Source organism: Platichthys flesus, chromosome 8, assembly GCF_949316205.1.
Source record: "Platichthys flesus chromosome 8, fPlaFle2.1, whole genome shotgun sequence".
Classification (NCBI taxonomy): Eukaryota; Metazoa; Chordata; class Actinopteri; order Pleuronectiformes; family Pleuronectidae; genus Platichthys; species Platichthys flesus.
Genome location: NC_084952.1, coordinates 4,510,572 through 4,529,949, shown reverse-complemented (window position 1 = coordinate 4,529,949; position 19,378 = coordinate 4,510,572). Strand labels below are relative to the sequence as shown.

The 19,378-nt window shown below is 42.5% G+C and overlaps 1 protein-coding gene across 6 annotated transcripts in view; it reads left to right on the top strand.

The window, feature by feature from the left end:
• The window catches only part of gria2b (glutamate receptor, ionotropic, AMPA 2b), a 40,303-nt gene that overhangs the window by 2,673 nt on the left and 18,252 nt on the right, over window positions 1–19,378 (top strand). For all 6 annotated transcript variants that reach the window (XR_009921754.1, XM_062394024.1, XM_062394023.1 and 3 more), the window contains exon 3: window positions 17,890–18,129. Coding sequence is in view for 5 of the 6 variants with exons in the window: in XM_062394024.1 (XP_062250008.1) it covers window positions 17,890–18,129 (240 nt within the window). In the remaining variant the exon portion in view is untranslated. The remainder of the gene's footprint in view (window positions 1–17,889; window positions 18,130–19,378) is intronic.

Here is a 19,378-nt window from a genome sequence, read left to right as displayed (position 1 = left end):
GTGGCGAGGAGGGGGGTTTTCTTTAGAGCCGGTAGATGGCAGCCTGCCTCACCATCCACCTCCGTCTGTAATTACAGTGTATTAACATCACCACTCTGCCTTTTGTTAAAATGCACTTTATGAGACAGCAGAGAAACGTCCACGCTGAAGCTTGAACGTTACAACCACAGGTTTTCAGAAGCTTTCTGCCAAACCCACTACAGGGAGCTGCGGCTTATAATGGAGGTGTCAGGTGCCAGTGGCTGTTCTGGATCCAGCGATGGCAGATTTGTCTTTAATATAGAAGTGATCATGAAGAGAACATGAAGCCATGATGAGTTAAGAGACAGATTTGCCCCAAGCTCATATTTTTTGACACGTAAATACATCTGCACAGTGTTTGATTACGTCCCGAGAACATATCTGCAGCAGGGATTACAATCTAATTTATATATCCCATTGGTCTTTTATTCCACCCATGTATTATTATCTATGCCATATCTCTTCTGAGGGTCACAAGGGAAGCTGGAGCCAATCCCAGCTGACGTTGGGGGCGAGAGGCGGGCTACATTGTTTTTTTATTTATCTCCCCGGGCCGATATGATGCGTTGACATGTTTCAAGCATATATGGATCTGTGGCCGACAGACGTACAGTATCAGTGTGGTTGTACTCGGGTCTGAGCGGCTGCAGCAGCACACTCCATCAATGCAGCGTGTCAGAGACAGTGGGAGGGAGGATGATACATTCCTCCATCAATAACAGTTCATCTGGACAGGGCTGCATTCGCTGCCAAGACCAAGGGAGTCATTGTCACTGTGTGTGTATGTATGTGTGTGTGTGTTTGTGTGTGTGTCGCTGTATCTGTGTGATACCCACCCGAAGCAATGTATTTCTAAGAATCTTGTTCAGACTCAGAATACAGCCGCCTAAGACTCCACAAGCTTCAATGACTAATGCAACTGAAAACACATCATCGCTGTTAAAAATCATGTTTATGATTGACTATAAATTCATGGAATGTTTTTATTTTGTGATGTTCAACTCAATGTGGTTGATGTTTTTTTGCACAAACATCACATTGTCAGTTTCCATGAATGTAGTGCAGCTCTTGGACCTTTGTCACCAGTGAAGCAAAACACCGTCCTCGACAACTTTGTTATAATTTGAAAAACGGAGGAAACAAGGACAACACAACATTATCTCTAATTGGACAAACCACATACGTACTCACCATGGTTAGGTATCAATAGTTACAATAGTTTAAGCTTATCTCATAGACTGTAAACTTCCTCCAGTTGCAAAAAAACATTTTGGTGCTGCCTTCTAGTTCCAATCTGACTCGACCAATCGGGGAGTCAGTCTCAACTGTCAATCCTGATTGTTTCATCTCATTCTTACAGCATCACATAACTCATTAAAACCAAATTACCCAAAAAAGGTACTACCCAATGACAGAAACCTTCGTTAAATTATGTAACGGGTACTTTGGATTTTTAGTTTGGTCCATGTCCCATCTGCTAACATGGAGGAGGCAGGGTTTATGATTTATGTACTAAACACAGCCACCAGGGGGCGACTAAGATGCTTTGGCTTCACTTTTGGAAGCCGCCATGTTGTCCATCTTTATTTACAGGCTATGGTTTATCAACATGCAGGGAATCGACTTCTCCTGTAATGTAGTGTGACACTGGGTAGCACTGTAAGTGTGTGTGTGTGTGTGTGTGTGTGTGTGTGTGTTTGTCTGCGTGTGTTTGTGTGTGTGCCGAATTAAAACTTAATTTTCTGCTTTAGCACCGATGCTCTTATTTCTGACACCCACTTCTCTCGAAGCAGACCACTCTTCCTCCTCTCGCGCCCACAGAGGTCACTGACACCTCTCCGACGATTTAACACTTCAAAGTTCTGGTTCGTCGCGGTTGAATCAAGTCGCACTGTGATTTCATGCCTCCACACCGGCCACATTTTGTGTTCGGTGGAGCATTGGTTATAGCCAATATATTGTTCACACTTAATTAAGAGCATTCTCCTCCATTTTCAGAGGGAGCTGTGAAATATTAAATAGGCCTGGGAGCTGGCCGGTCAGAAAATGAGGCTAAAGAACCCTCTGTGGATCTTTGCCTGCCCTGAATAAGCCCACAACCGTGTCCTCATCACTCTGTCCTCAAAAAACACAGGACGGAGAAGGCATCGGTTACAGTCAAAGTCTCTCGGCTGGAAGTCGCCCTCCAAGGCAGGGGGGGGCGAAATGTGTCTGTGCCATAAGTGTGTCAGGGAGATTTCGTCCTCCACCAACGATGCTGAGTCCATCGATTCAGGTGGATAGAGAAGGCAAAGCTAAATTTCAAAGGCTTGGTTAAAATTTAGAAAATCACCTGCGTTAGACAGTGAATCGTAAACCTTCGTCAAAGAGGACGTGCTTTCCCCAGTGCATTTTGGTGCAGCTTGCGACTGTCGGGCCTTGAGGTCTAGTTGTTGATAGGTTGTTATTTGGCAACAAGAGGTTATGATACTGTTCTGCCCATAACATTTAAATGTATTCTCCTTATTGAAATCCAGTGTTGAAAGCATGCAAATTATAAATTGGACTGTACTTTACCAGTATTATAAGGTAGGGATGATACAGGTGTCCCATCCTTTGGTTGAGCAGGCGTGTAGCACAGAAGAGGATCTCATATTTTTTATCATGATGAGTTGTGTTTTGGTCGATCTCTTATTCATCCTTATGACCGTGCACACATTTCTATCTATCTAAGGTCGACCTGCTTGTTCTCAAAGTTTCTGCTTCGGTGCCACAAAAAGACAAATTTCTCTGCATTTCTGTGGATTTGCAAGTAAAGACCCTGAACAGATTGCAGCCACAGACAACAGATCCTTATCATAAAGAACATGTAGCCGAGGCTTTATCCTTGGCTCGTTATCGAGATGTCCCCTCTCGTATCTTTCATCTGAAAACTAAAAACAACTCGTTCACTTTCCTGCAGCGTTCCTTGTTGTTATCAAGCCATAAAAGCTCATACAGTGACAACAACAACACGCCAAAAGCACCGTTCGGCCTTCGCTGTGACGGAAACAAAATCAATCACCAGTCTGCTACTGTGTCCTGGAGACACAGGGCGGCTGGAATAATTATAGATCTTTGATGTCCACTATTCATCACTGATGTGATGAACAACATCCTTTTCCAAGTGAAGTCTGAGGCTGTGGTCAGTTTGGTGAGGATTCAGCAGAGGCATCGCATGTAAAACTTATTTAGTTGGAAATGTTTTTAAAATACATGTTTCCTTTACTCTTTAGCCCTTAAATATTTACAGCTGACTTGCTTTAATAGTTTATTGAAATCCTAAATTACAGCTTCAAGTACATTTTCTTAAAGGTTGCAGAAATGTTGGACTTTGATTTTGCATTGAACTTAATGTGTTCTGAGTTTTTAGACAAAATTCCTGGTCATCATCAGTAGATGGAATTTTAATTGATCTAAGATCAGAAGCCGTTTGCATGAATCTGGGAAATCTTTCATGTAAGTCTTTATGACAAATGTTTGTCTCACCAAGTAGAAGTACAATTAACTTATCTGACAAGTGTAATTTTCTTTTATTATATTTATTAACCAAACAACCTCACGGGTGATGCTCATCATCATTCTCGGGAGATTCTGTCCATGGCATCATGGTGGTGATTCAGATTTGATCCGGTTTCCTAGTCTGGTCTCACGTGGAGTTCTTGTCGAACTTGTTAGGATTTAAATGTGTGTGTGAGAGACAAAGGGACAAGATAAAGAAAGAGGAAATGATGAATGAAAGTCAGAGGACGGAGTCAGAGGCCGTTACAGAGTGATGAGCCGAGTAAAGGAACAGAAACACATGCCCATGTGTTTCATGGGAAAGAAACACATGCCCATGTGCTGCTGTTGTAATGTCATGTCTCACTGAGCAGAATGTAGGAGCGGGTGAAAAGGGCAGGAGGACTCTGGGTAAAGGCTCTTTTGACTTCAACTATACTCTATTTAAAACATTACAGACCAGAATAGACTGAATTGAAAGATGGACGACATGACAGCTCCCCAAAAGTGAAGCCAAATCATCTCGATCGCCTCCTGGTGGCTGCTTGCAGAACATTTCACAAACCCTGCCCACTCCATGTTAGTTCATGGGAAAGTAAATATTAAATTATTTTCAGGTAGTTGTTATTATGTTTATTTATCTGATAGGTTATTTGATGTTCTAAGCACTTGGTGAAACATGATTGACAGTTGAGACCGTTTTCTGATTGGTCGAGTCTGTATCAGTGAGACTGTGTAAGATGGTGGCGCCTGTGATCTGTATGTTTTGGCTTCACTTTCTCAACCTGTGAGGAAGAGGAGGAGCTTGTTCATCTTTATTTAAGCCCCATTACGCAGACAGTGACATCTTAAAACACAAATATGCTAAATCCGTACTTATATAACCTCATTCTGTGTCATGTTGGCTCATGTAAACCTTTTCTCTCACCTGCTCTCAACCTTTTTGCTTCTCTGTAAAACCTTCACCGTCCATTCCACAAGCAGCTCAGTAAATCAACATGGACGACTGATGAATACTCTCCCTCCCTGCTCTTTCCATTTAGCCCCGGCTCTTAACCCGCGCTCGGTTTGTCCTCTTCATTCACACCTTTGGTCCACTTCAATCATTTCTTTCTATTATCAGGAGGTCTGTGAGGCACCGTCTGTTTTGCAGACCGAGCTGTGGCACTCTTTAAAGAACGTGTTCCCTGATGCTCGAACAAAAGGCCTCGTCTGGAGTGTGGCCAACACGTCTCAGCAGCTGTTGGCTTGTCAGTTGCGTTTTCTATAATCGCACAGAATATTGTTCGTGCATCAGAAGATGTAAGCTGATATTATAGTGTCCAGATTTCCTGCCAATACTGAAAATATTAGAGAAACCTTGATATACTGCATGTGGGTATTTTGTGGTGATTATTTAATTCCAGTGTTTTATTTATTGTTTTGAAACGGTGTCATCTGCCTTCTTGTTATATTCTTTCAGCCTGAAGGGAAAATCTGAAGTTTCACTAACATAACTGACTCTGTTTAACGAGGACGTTGTAATGAATCTTCATTGATCCGGCACATTAGCCTGTTACTCAGCTTGAATCTCATTTAAACCAACCAATTAATATTGATTTGACACTGATACAAAATAGGATGAACATGAAAAGATAAATACAAAAAGCTCATGCTGCCAGATGAGAAATATTGCAGATGACAAATGATGTTCATTAAAACATAACCAGTCTTTATGCTGATGGCTTGGGCAGTATGATGAGGTCTGGCTGTTATATTGGTTTTACATGGTCTTCATGTATTTCTCATGCATTGTATCGAGCAAGTGTCATTTCTTTGTCTGCAAAACAAAATCTCCTTTGGCAACAGTAAAGTCGAAGTTGAAAACAGGTCATAAATGAGTGAGTGAAGTTTTCTGTGATTCACGATCGTCCTGCTCTGATGTTTGTCCCCGTTAAAGGAACCACAAGTGTTTCACCGTGTGACGTCCTGTCAGACCACAGTGTGCGGGCGGTGTTTTTGATCTGCTTCTTTCAAATGTCAATAATGGAAAGATTAGATGTTTAAATACAGTTTCCTTTTTGTCTGTGTCCATGTTTTCTTGACTATATTAAAGTTCAGAGATAAAGAAATACATTTACTTTCAGAAATGACAACAAAGGGGCATTTAGATCTTTAGGTCCTTGTGAATGTACATTAAGTAAGAAAAGATGAGTTAATATTGTACAAAGTTTATGGCCAAAAAGGATTAATATTACAAAACAGCATTTGACCATCCAATGACAAGCGTGAATGTAGCACACTCAGCAGTATCAGCCGCACACGCTTGGATAAGAACGTGGGTTAAACCAATTTGTGGAGGGACTGACCACAAGGACGGCCAAGTGTGTGATAGCTGCCAAAAAATATGTTAAAGGGACAAGGACCTGGAGCATTAGAAGCAGATAAGAAGAAGAAAAGAGGAACACGGTGAGTCAGGGTGAGAGCGGGGGGGGGGGGAGGTTTTGTATGCACAGCAGCAAAGTCAGCACTCGTGTCCCCAGGCGGGCGATATCCTTGTGTATGACAGGTGTCTGAAGGAGACGTGGACATATATATACACACAGCAGATATATTCAGCTTCCCACTCGGGCGGGAGACGAGCAGTCGGAGTGTAACGATGCAACAGGCGACTCCGGACTGTCCTCGGCTGTCTGCTCTGATTTCAACACTGTCAATCTGAAGTGGGAGAAGACGCGGCTGCTGCTGCTGCTAGGGTGGACAGGAGTGAGGCTGCTCATACACAGGTGGGTTAAGAACAGGGACTGTTTGATTGGACATAAACTCTGGGGCCACAAAGTAAAGCCAATAAGGAAATACCTGAAACTTATTGTCAGGTATTCTCTCAAATGACAAGCAGAGGGTGACACCACTGGGAGTTTTTTATAGAATATTTTACTACTATAAAACCAGTATTAGTTACTACTACTATTAAAACACGGTTTCCAAAAATCTAAACAGTTCTGGACATAAAGCCAATCTTGAGGCTTCCAATCGGCAGTTCACAGACCACATGGTTTACAGTTTGGACGACAAGGTGAACACAAAGGCCTCTCATCTCTAAGGCAGCTCCACCAACCCCCCCACCCCCCAGCTGTGATAAAACAGCAGGAGAAACACTGGGGAAAAGGGGGGGAGCTGCATAAATTATCTGACATTTCCTTTCACCATTTGCTCACAAAAGCACGGAAGGAAATTCCACTAATAGTGTAACATTCAATATCATACACTCCACCACTGACCTATTATTTTCTCCCTAGAGATATCCATCACACTGTTCCTGCTTGTCGTCAGTTCTCAGTTTATACAAAGGCAGCTACAACGTTTTCTATGTTTGCATCTTATTTTGAAAGTCTGGACCAAAGCAGTGGTGAAGCAGACTAGAGGAGCCGAACCAGCAACTTCTTTTGGTCAGTGGACGACCCACTCTACCACCAGAGTCACAGGTCAATTCCTAAAGGATTACTATCACAACTGCATTTACAGCTGAGCCATACATGGTATTTACATCCAAGCCCATTACTTCTGAGCACATGGCAGCGTGTTACTCAGTGTTCTATCGTGTAACGTATTCTGTTTTGGTGTCGCGTCTGCAAAGCAAAACATCTTCTGTGTGAGAGCGCTGTGTGTAAAAGAAACTGATTTGCATGAAAATCCCTCACAGAAAGAGAGGAAGCATCAAATCCCATGAGAGCTGGAGATGGAGCAGCAACCTCAATCTCACTTTTTAATGCTCATTTTATTCTGTTAAACCGAAGCCTCCGCAAGGTCACCACGCTGTTTGCTTCCTTTTGAAGTGAGAATATTTTTCTAATCTCCATCTTTTTTTTTCTGCGAGCCTCTTTGGCTGGCACCGGTTCAGAGTGTGTGAGCGCTGGCAAACACACGATGTCGAAAGTGTATTTTAAATGGTCCGGGGGGGCACAGTGGATGAGAAATGATGAAGTCAGAGGAGACGCTGTCTTTGTCGCTGCAGGATCTCTCATGCTACGGCGGCCTACAACTTGTCCCCTGCTTTTGACTCCCATATACTGTTACTTTAATCATGTTGTGTCCTCTGTCACCCTAGGTAGCATAGTATCAAATAGTATAATGTAGTCTAGTATGGTATTGTAGCCCATTGGATTGTATATAGTATTGTATAGGAGGGTACAGTATATTGTGTAGTAAAGCATAGTAGCGTATAGTAGTATTGTAGCCTATAACACAGTAGCTTAAAGCATAGTTTGGTAGCCTATTATACAAAAAGTATGTATAGTATGGTAGCTGTAGCCTAGTCTAGTAGTATAGTAGCCTAAAGCATAGTAACCTATAGTATTGTATGGCATAGTTGACTATAGTTTACCATAGTATAGCCTATAGTATAGAATTGTGTTATTATTATCGTGGCCTAGTGTAGAATAGTATAATTTCATATAGCATAGTTACCTATGGTGTAGTATAGTAGCCCAAAGTATTATATTGTATGGTAGGTATGTAATTAGTTCAATTCTCGTTATAGCCTTTATTTCATAGAAATGTTTTTTCTTTATTCTTGTTATATTATGATTTTCTTTTTTCATAAAGTTCTGACTTTATTCTCATCAGACGCTGACGAAATCTCAATAATAGTTTTTTTTTAATCCTAAGTATGTGACATGGAATCATCTAATTTCTCATGATATTGGCTACTTGGTTGCAGTATGAGTATTGTGGTGTTGAAGTGGTATTTACAATAAGATAATATTCTCCATCAAGTTTAATGCTAAGCCTTACCACTTGTGACTGTATTAATTATAAGAGAAATGGTTGAAACCTGATTGGTCAGGGACAGAGAGATGAACCAAAGGTCACAGTAAAGGGGGAGGAGTCAGAGCTCAAATGGGGCTGTTGAGCTGATGAGCGACTTAATGTCGTTGTTCAACCCGGAGACTGGAAAGGTGAAGCCCCATCGATGGGATCTCTCACGGCTCTGTCATTTTCTCTAATGACAGCGAGAGAGAGAGAGAGAGAGAGAGAGAGAGAGAGAGGAGGGAAAAACAGGGAAATAATTGGTTTCAGTGCATCTCCCCTGGGAACTCACATATAACATTTGGTCTACACGTGATAGTCAAGTATCATTTGAACAGGAGCTATCAAGCACAGGATCCTGGCACTAATGCCTCTTTTCTCTGCTTCACCTCTCCGAGTTGATCCCGACTCATCTCCGGCAAACACGGCCTGAATGGTTGCTATGGCAGCTGCTGGGTGAAGCCGGGTTTGGAGAGATGCAACTAATTTTGCTCTGGCGGGTTCCAGGATCATTAGGACGTAGAGCGGCAGCTCCCAGCTCCGCTTTGGTATTTCCACAAAAGGTCAGGGGACACAAAATCTGTTTTATTACAGGAGGCAGATGGAGTTTGAACAACAGTAGCCGTGCGTGATGTATGGGCTCAGCTTCGCCGAATCAATATGGCTGAAGAATTCTGTATTGTGCTGCTCGGGATGAATTAGTGTGCCGGTGCACAGCAGCACAACACCGAGCTTTCCTCTAACCAGATTTAAGAGCTGGAGTCTGTTTTTAAAGAGAAATGTTTTTAAATATGATCAAAGCACAACCGTATCTTTGTGAATAAGCTATACAAAAAAAGATAGAGCATGGCCACATGTTTGGTAAACCAAAATGTTTGAGAATCTAATGTTGATTAATTATGCTTCTTTGCACTATGCAGTCTGTGTGAGGAAGTGCATGGATGCTTTCTGTCAATAGCTTTGATTGTTCTTTAACACTGTTTTATATGGCTGAGAAGTATAATGGAAAGTTTGCATCTCTGAAGGCACCAAGACACTCACCTACATATTCTGAGAGAATTCAGGGAGCAAGATTTTCAGTGTTTGAAGCCTTGTGGTTTCCTTTTCGAGCTAATCAATCACGTTTCAGTAGGCTGTGGTTGCCCGAAGGCAAACAGTCCGAGTGGAGAGCAAAGAAGACAGAGCACACTGACTGAAGAGCTTCAGCTTTTTAATTGATCTGCATTCCCCAGCATGAGCCAAAATGTAATCTGGACCTAAAACGCCTTCAAAAAGATGTCAGTGTTTGTGAGGAGGAATGTTTGACTTGCCGGACTATGAATGGTGAACAGCGAACTGAAGATACAGTCTTGGCCTGGATATCCACTGATGGGCAGGGAGATTGATCCGTGGTGGACACGGAGCACGACATGAATACTTACACTTTGCTGAGTTCTTTCAAAAACTGAATCTCTTTTCAAAAATTGCTCCTTCAAATTTAATGGTCACAAATATATAGAAAGTAATCATGTAACATCACACTCTTTTAGCCATTAACTGCTATTCTGTTCTTTTAGCACCTTTCAACCTCTGGTCGGTAAACTACTTCAAAGCCACGGCATCTTTCTGTGTGAGTCTGTTGTAGAGGACATTGTGTAGGACTCTGTAGACTCAGAAAAACCTTCTTGATATCAATAAAGTCATTTTTTTAAAAGCTACTCCAGCTCTACAAAATTCTAGATCTTTTCACCACCTAAGTAGAGTTGACTCTGCTTATGTAGTTGCCGGATTGTCATTGATTCGAAATTAATAAGGGAAAAGGCGTAGAGCTGTAGCAGTCATGTAGCACTCAATGTGTGATCGTTCAACGATCACACATTGAGCCTTCAGTATTGAGGGTATTCATCGGTTTCTGTTCTCGGGGAAACCTACATCCTCCATCCAGGGCCGTCAGAAAAGCCTCCAGGAAACAGGTCAGTGAACAAAAGGAGGTGGGAGGAGAGAGAAAGGAGACTGAGAGACGAGGTGGGAGGAGGGGAGTCGGAGTTGATAGGAACTGAGCTGCACTGTTCCACCAGAGACCAGCTGCCGGAAGTGCTGCTCAGAGGCAGACAAAAACACTTCCCAGTGTGCCGGGCTGGGCCGCGCTGACACCTCCCAGCAGTCCTCCCATCGGCCACTCAAGAATCAGACTGGGAGCCGTCACCCAGGCAACAGCCCCCGGTGCTGCGATGCATGTTTACCATTTCATTTCGCCGATGAAAGAATGTCATTAAGAAGAGGGTTTGCAAAATGGTTATTGAATTTTTCATAAGCCTTTTAAATTTTTAAGAACAATACCTGTATGTAGTGTTTATACTTGTAACCGTGGAGCAGAAATCGAACCTATTTGGCTGATGCCCTCTTTTTGGGTTGAAGGAGAAAAGAATATGACATTTAAAGCTTCCACAATATGAAATTATGTTTTTTTGGGGACTGGAAAGAACATGGCTGATATATGCTTCCCTAGCAACCGTCTACAGAGGGACTGGAACCAGATTGTGTGTTTATGGGATGCAGACAGAGCTCCCAGAAGTTATAAAACAAAGCCCACGATCCATATATTGAGAAATACTTTTATTCAGAGTGTTGCAGCCAGGTTGAGTCCTTGTTTAATTCCTCGGGAATCGTGTGAATCTGTGGGATGAAGCGTGTTTTAATTGAGACGGGCAGAAAAGAGGAGCAGTCTTTAAATGGCTCTGAGCTTAAGTCAGAACTGTCTCCGTCCATTTTTCTATTTCTGAGGCACAGCGATAAGGATTCAAATACTAAAGTCGAGAGTCTGAGATTACAGGAGCATTAAGGGAGGACGGCAAAGAGCATCCTGGTGAGGTTCTAGCTTCACCTACGATAGGAATGTGACAATGATGGTTTTAAAACACAAACAGTACAATTAACAATAGTGTTGATGAAGATGAGGAGGCATTAAACAATTATGAAATCATTCACTACACACTTTATAGGGAGATCGCCATTTTGAAGGGGTGTCTGAGTGTTTAGTGAAGTTTTTTTAAACCCTATATAGTTGCAGAAACAAAACCTTGAACCATCGAGGTGGCATTTAGAAATCTCTCAGTTTGTTCTTGAGGGCACAGATAAACCTAGTTAGTCCAGGTTTTTCAGGAGAGACACAACCTACAAGGTTAAAATCTGGGCTTTGCAGCGAGTAGATCAGTGACAAGTGTACTCAGGTTGCTCTGACAGGAGTGTTGGCTCTACGCCGCCTTACTTACCGGTGACGGCTCCGTTTAACATAAAAGCCCTAAAGTCCTGAGGCCTTTTTTTCTCTGCAGTGAGAACAGGAGTGTTAGAGAGGGCGCGATATCTAACAGGCAGCTCTGTTAGCTGTGACTGGAAAGCTGAGGGTCTTCAACACAGTGTGTGTGTGACTGTGTGTGTGTTTGTGTGTGTGTGTGTGCGTGTGTGTGTGTGTTAGACTGAATCATCCTCTCTCCGAAGCACTGAACCACCATTGGCTTTATATTAAACATAAGATATTTCGTCCACTGCTGATTTAGTGGATGCTAAGCTTCATGAATCTATAAAACCCCCAAAATAGGTTTTCAATAGGATCATTTAAAACCTAGGCAAATGTCTTACAGCCTGAATATAACATTTAAACCTACTATATATATATATGAATAAAATAATGGCCTTTGTTATGATTTCATCGTTATCAAACCTTAGTGTGTGAATTTTCTAATTCATTCAAATCAGATAAGATGTAGTGTTAAATCTGGACGTGTTATCAGCAGGTCATTTAGACCAAGTCCATCTCTGATCAGTGACGGTGAAGTGAACAGTGGTGCAGCGGTGCCTCTGGTGCCCGGGCGGTGAAAAGGAGGTCAGTTAATTGGGACGGCTAAATATATTTCAGCAGGGTACACCTTCTCCATGGAAGGTGAACCACGGTGCCAGAGAGGCTGCTGGGACACATTCACCATCCTGGTAATAATGAGCTGATTAGAAGCGTCTGATGACCACAGAGTCGCTGAGTGCCCAAATATTTGCAGCCCAATAATATATAATATAAAATTGTTTTTCCAGAACGGAGCCATTATCCAAACCACGGGACCTTTATTTACTGTGGAAGGGAACAGGCCTTTATCTGAACCAGGCGTTAGAGGTGCTGCTTTAATACTGTAACCCTCTGTTTGGATAATTGGTCGTTTCCTAACACGGGGCCTCATTGAGATCCATTTCCCCTTTTGACCTTTTTGCAGTTAATGCTTAATGCTGTGAAAACAAACACCACATTCTGTAACATTTCAAATTAAAAGCCCTCTTGCAGTTCAGTGGACAGAAATTCAATGAACACTAAGCTCATTTCTTAAGATGCTTCTTTTATTGTGAAACATTGTACATTACTACAAACTACAGTTAGATGAGACATTAACACACATAAAACCACAATGATCTAAATAGATTGTTTATTTATAACTTAGATGCCTTATCCAGAAACATTTTATTACATTTATGAAAGTAAATATACATATATATATAATTTGTAAGATAAGTGTCTTCTTCACTGCTAATGCCACAATATTTTAATTATAGAATATCTTTGTGCAAAGTTTACTTCTTCTTAAATCAGAGCAGGCACTTGTGGATAATCTCTATGAAGAATTAGGGGAATTCAACTTGTAAACAGTGCCTAGACGTTGATAAATGATTTTGTGAAACATGCACTAATTCAGGAGTGTGTTGACCTTTAATGCAGCCTTAAGATCAGGGAACTGATTTAAAGGTTTGCTAAGTCTTTGTGAAATGTGGTGCGTGAAGGTGCTGAGTTCATTATAGCACATTTCAACGTGTTGGTCTGCAGGCAGAGAGTTTTCTTTTACCTCAAAGCAGTGTCGATCTTTTGCAACTTTTCCAGAGCTGCTACACTTTCATAAAGATATTTTCCTCAAATTATGAGTGCAGGTGTGTTAATCCAATATACACAGTTACATGGATAATGATCCCTTGCTCATGCTCTACCGCATTTATCTCAGAACTATGTATTTCATATGTCAACATGCTGCGGTTTCTTTCACATCGTTTGGTTGAAAGAGACATTTTAACACCAGCTCACACGCCCACGACCATAAACACAGACAAACCGAGCACAAGCACACACAAACAGGGTAACGTGTTGTGCACTATTGTCTGCAACAACAATGTTAGGATTACAAATTCCCAAATCGAAACCGTGTTTATCTCACTTGAACATTCCCCAGATTAAGAGGACCGCGGTTTTTAGTTTTTTACATTTTATCTTTGAGAACAGAACGATACTGAATTTATATCTCAATTTACAGACATCGAGCTATTTGTTTTTCAACATTCTGCTCGTGGTGTTTTATTAAAGCGACCTCCTCAACACAAAGTCTCTCAGTTCTCTCCGGTTCTATTCGATGTGGGATTTTCTGAGGGCAGCAAAAACTCCCTGGTTTCATTGAAGAGCAGTCGGATGTGACAGAGGCTTAATGGCTTTTTCCACAATCCTCACTGTTTCTGAGAGTTACTGTTTTTGGCTGGCTTTTCTTCTGTAATTAAACATTTTTGAATTCTCATTGGAAGCTCATGCAGCCGTCTCACCCATTTAAAATGAAAAAGAAAACCCCTGGCTCCTCGTCCTTTTGCCGTCTCACACTCCGGAGGCAGAAAAACCCTCTGTGAGAGGCGGTGGCTGCATGGGAGAGTTGTTTCCGGATGTGAATTATCATTTTTCGGTTATAAAGTAACATGCTGTCAAAGTGTTTGACTCTGGCATAAGCTGCGGCACAGTCATGGGGATCTCCAGGCTGCTAGCGTGAGCTCAGAGAGTTTTAATCCCGGGCAAACTCAGCGAGCTGCATCAGCCAGAGAGTGTCGGCACAGAAAGCTTTAGAGACATGACAATACGCAGACGTGACGCAGAGCAACTCTCCAGCTGTATTAGCTTCAGGGGGTGGCAGCGAGGAGTGCTATAGTACACAGTATATTTATTCTGTTCTTTGATGAGATATGACCTTTGTTCTTTCTTCCGAAAAACAAACATCTGCAGCTTTGCGAGGCAAAGAGAGAGTTGGATCCTTCTCAGGGCCTTTGCAGCTCAAAATGAGAAATGGCATCTCTTTCATCACAAGCTGGAGTTAGCATGTTCTCTTCATGTTTGAGGATGTTTTCTCAGGGTTCTCCGGCTTCGAACATTCAGAAGGTGAGCAGATTGCTGTGTCATTTGATTCTCTCTATTATGGTCTCTCTCCTCCCCCCCCCCCCCCCCCCCCCCCCCCCCCCGCTGGGCAATTATTAAAAGAAACAATGGAACAGATGATGGACGGATCTGAAATGATGAAAGGAGCTGAGAAATGAAGTGCGACACAGGCACGTGTGATCTGTTAGCGCTTAGCCCTGGATTTAACCATTGTCTAACAGCTGCGTACAGAACTGAAAACGTATTATCTATTTTTTCATCTTTCACCCGTGGAAAGCTGTTTATTTAATTTAGACGAAGCTAAAATCTGCGACATAATTTGAGATCCAGGCAAAAATCTCCAAACGACCAATTTTCTTTTCATAACGAGGTGTCATTTTCTGGTAATTACGGTCGTTGGCAGCTTCTTTAGACACGAGGACATAAAATCTGGCAGATCAAGGATCAGAAAGACAACTGTCATGGTCGGAATTATTAGTATTGGAAAATTCATTGATGTCAAAGCACCATGTTACTGCTGCAAATGTTGTTTTGACATTTTCTCAGTACATTTGCCTTTTGGAGGCAAAGCTATTCTGACTATAGTTTTTCTTTTCCTCCAAGAAACACAATTTAAATCCCATAAATTGCTCACTTCAGGTTTTTACCTCAGTTCACTCAGTTATGAGCTCTGAGCAGAGAACCGTGACTTGTTGAACATGTGACCTCTTCTCTTTTCTGAGGGATGTTTCCAGTCCCCTGAAGATTTAGATGAAATTAGATTGGGCGAGGTCTGATCCCTCTGTGGCCACATCAGCGGCCACTGTCATCTGCTGCACAGATCAGAACCCGCTCCAGCCCCTGATGGAACAGCCTGGACCCCTCGTCTCAGGTGGCTGTAATTGTGCGGCTTGATGGAGCGTTTAAGATTTATGAAGCACTCGCACGCTGGTGTGGGATGAGAGCCGGCCCTGCCCCCTGCTTATTTTGGCCTTTTCCTGATGAGCTCTGCATGTTGTGGAGGCTTGAGATGTAAAAGGCAGTGGGGGGGCTCAGCTGCCTGGGGGATGCATGGGGAAGCTGTCTTTTGATTACTGGGGAGAATGGTTTGGAGCGTCTGGACTGGGTAGAAAACTTGAGTTTGAAGCGAATGGTTAACACTTTCACTGACTTGAAAAATGTATTTTTCGTTGCCTGAGTGAAGCAACAAACTCTTCTAGCTTTGTCTGTCATGTTCTTCTGTCTTTGGAAAGTAGCTGTAGCATGAAGTGAAAAGTCGTTATAACAGAGACAATAAGCTCCTGACGATCAAGTTTACTTTGTGTCAGATAAGCTTTTACTCCTGGTGTTAGGTTTTCATTTAATCTCATATTCATCTTTCTTTGTATTACCATTAGCCACAGAATTTCTTTCTAGAGGAAAACTTGGAAAAAGCCATTTGTTGCAGAAGTTTTTCAATTTCCTTTCCTCATGTACCCTTCCGCTTGGAAACTGCAAATGCATTCGGGTTGGGTTATGGCGAAGGACCCACTTGTATGCCAGCCTTTTTTTTCACCCCCCAGTATTTAGACTTTTGACTCATGTCCATCTCAGCCATGACAAACTCAACGTTTGTTCTGTACATAAAAATAAAGGGGACTAATAATTCCTGATAGCTTCTTCATCTCCAATCTTTTTGTAAAAAATACGCTTCTTCGGCCGGGACACATTTTGAGGATGGGCTGGAGACATATTATGGCACAAGCTGCTTTATTCTTTTGCGGAGTCAACTTTTAACGACCTGCTGTTAATTTCGTCCCGAGATTCACTAATGGAGATGCCCTGTGCTTGGAAAGTGGCTGTGAAGAGAACTCAGTGTAGATCATTACAGCAGGAGTTGAACAAACCTTTCCAAATCTTTTCTTCTTAACATAAAGACCGAAATGCAAAGAGGCTCTTTATGAATCTGAAACATTTCCTCACTCTCATTCTGCTGAAACTACAGTGGTCGTTTGTAATTTCCATTTCATCAACGCCAGTTTGCCGCAGCCTGTGGCGGGAAGCCGACAGTACCTACACCAAGCTGGCTAACATGAATGGATTCCATTTCCCTTTGTCAGCAGGTCATCCCAGTTATATTGTGGACGAGGAAACGACTCATTAGACGAATGACTTTGGAGGCCACGTGTGTCCGAGTCAATAAGCCTGATTAACTTACATTCCATCAATACACATTTACAAGCAACACGCCAATCTGCTGACCCCCGGTACAATGTTGGAGAAGCGTCCTGCAGCCTCAGGATTAACGCGCCACTCAGTGTTTACCTGCAGCACCACTGGTTTTCTGCTGTGTGCATAATGAATGCTCGAGGCCAGTGGAGGTTCTGGGTGTTCCCGGGCATGGGGGGGGGGGGGTTCATGAATTATTGAACAAAGGGGATTTTGCAAAGTCAACAGTATGATGGTGTAATGGAAATAATCCAGCCGTTTTAAAATGCCGCCTGCATAGTCTATAATAAATGCCATCATTCAAGTTTAATGTCACCCAAAAGAAGCTGTATTAACCCGACAGTGTAGTGGTGCATTGTGTATTTACTCTGCTACACAAGCTGCTTTCAGACGTGAACTCTGGAGAATGGACTCGAACTTTAGCTTTCACATATGAAGAATGCAGCGGCATGTTTTTGTTTAGAGCCCATCAAACACAGCATCGGGTCTTATCCCCAAAAGGTCTCAAATCTCATCGTCTTCTTCTTCTTCTACGTGTGTGATGCCTCCTTCATCTCATCCGCTCATCCTGAGATATTAGTGCTGTTGTATTCTTTCACGATTTTCATCCGTCTCATATAAACACTGTGAATTTCTCTGGAGAATTTCCAGCTGTTTTATCACATGTGATCATTGTCCAGAGCAAGTGACTTGAACATATAAATATACACATGTACATATACAGCCCCTCTGGATGATCTCTGGAAAATGTGCATTGCATGGCTGAAAGCAGCTATATTCTCATAGGAGAAGCCTGGAGTGGTTTCACACTGAAGATTTGCTGGAGCACAAATGACCCACATGATGATCCCACACTCAACATTGCTCACTTCCCACTGTATCATAGGGCAGCTCATGAAAGTTTCACACATTAACTGGTGTTCAGTGGATCCTTAACTGTTGAATACAAGCTGTCCCCTGGCAGAGGTTATGGAAAGCTGTCCATTCATCAGCTGAAAGAGAAACGGTGGAAAGATGTCCCCCAGTAGCTGTGTGGGCCACTAACGTGCACTAAAGGATTGCAATAAAGATCTTGGTTATAGAGTTATGGGAGCAAGTCGCGATCAGTACCTAAGAGAAGAAGAAAAATAACCATATCCCACCAAACCTAACATCCCTCTTCCCCTTTGTTTCAGTCTGTTCACAGTTCTCCAGGGGGGTGTACGCCATTTTCGGATTCTACGACAAAAAGTCCGTGAACACCATCACGTCGTTCTGCGGGACGCTCCACGTGTCGTTCATCACGCCCAGCTTCCCCCTGGACGGGAACCAGCAGTTCATCATCCAGATGAGACCTGACATCAAGGGGCCCCTCCTCAGCCTCATCGAGTACTACAAGTGGGACAAGTTTGCCTATCTGTACGACAGCGACCGAGGTAAGACACGTTCACTGTTATATAAAATATCAAACAAATCTCCTGTTCGGATTCATAGAAAGACTCCTGGCATCTTGAAATGGCTTTTTTTTGCGTTTCTCTTATTCCAAGTTGGATTGGGAGATCGTGAAAAAGTCTAAATCATTCTTTACATTCTGTTGCAACTGACATTCGGTTGAATTTACGCTCAAGTTGTGTCAAACCGATCATTCCCAGTTCAAACTGTGGTTAAAATGGAAAAACCTACTCCTGCAGGCATAAAGCCCAGGTGAAGGTAAAGGTCATTTTGGTTCATGACAAACAGCTTGTCACATACAATCATCTCCAGCACCTCCAGTGTCTGAGAGTGAGCTTTATGTAATATCAAGGGGGGGGGAGGTGGTCATGGTTGACGCAGTACAGGTGGTGCGCCCGGCAGCCGTGCACTTCCACCCTCTCTCCTTAGAGGCAGGATCTGTAATGTGGTTGTGGTCTGAAGTTTCTGACTCAGTAGAAAAGTTGCATCTGGCTTCACGGCTTAAAAATCGTCCATCTGTTTGGGAGAGAGTGGCCTAGGGGATAGAGGGGGTGTTCTGCAACGAGAAGGTTGCTGGTTCGAATCCCACTCTCTCCCATCTGCATGCTGAAGTGTCCTTGACAAGATCCCCTAAAATGGCCCCTCATAAATGCTGAGTGTTCTTAAAAAACAATTAAAAACCTGGAGGCTCTGTGATAGATGTAGATTTTTTTTTAACGGTTGCTATAACTCACTTTGGGATTATAAGAAATAATTTTTTTTTTGAGCTCTCATAAAAAGAGTTTGTGATTTGGAAATTCTATAACAAAGATGATAGACATCTAAGAATAGAAACCTCCCATGTTTTTTTTCATAGTACTTTCTTATTTGATATTTACCAGACAATAACAACATGATAAAACGGTTGTGTTCCTACAAAAACCGTATAATTATAAATTGAATAAGTTTTCCAGTGATTGAAGTGTTTCTGTTCCTTTTCTGCCCGGCATCGCTCCACAATCAACACACTCAACTCACAGTCACACCGGGGAGCTACCTCGTACCGTTGACCTGCGGGTCGGTGGTGCTGAAGAAACTCTTACACTCAAGTAGTTAGAGGGTTCAAACCGGTGATTCTCAGGTAAAAAGCTCCACCTCTGTGCACCTGAACACCACAAGCCTCCTGGTGTCTCTCAGTCTTACAAACTTTGATCTGAAGCTCCGGAGGAAAGTGTGCGTTGATTAAAGATTTCA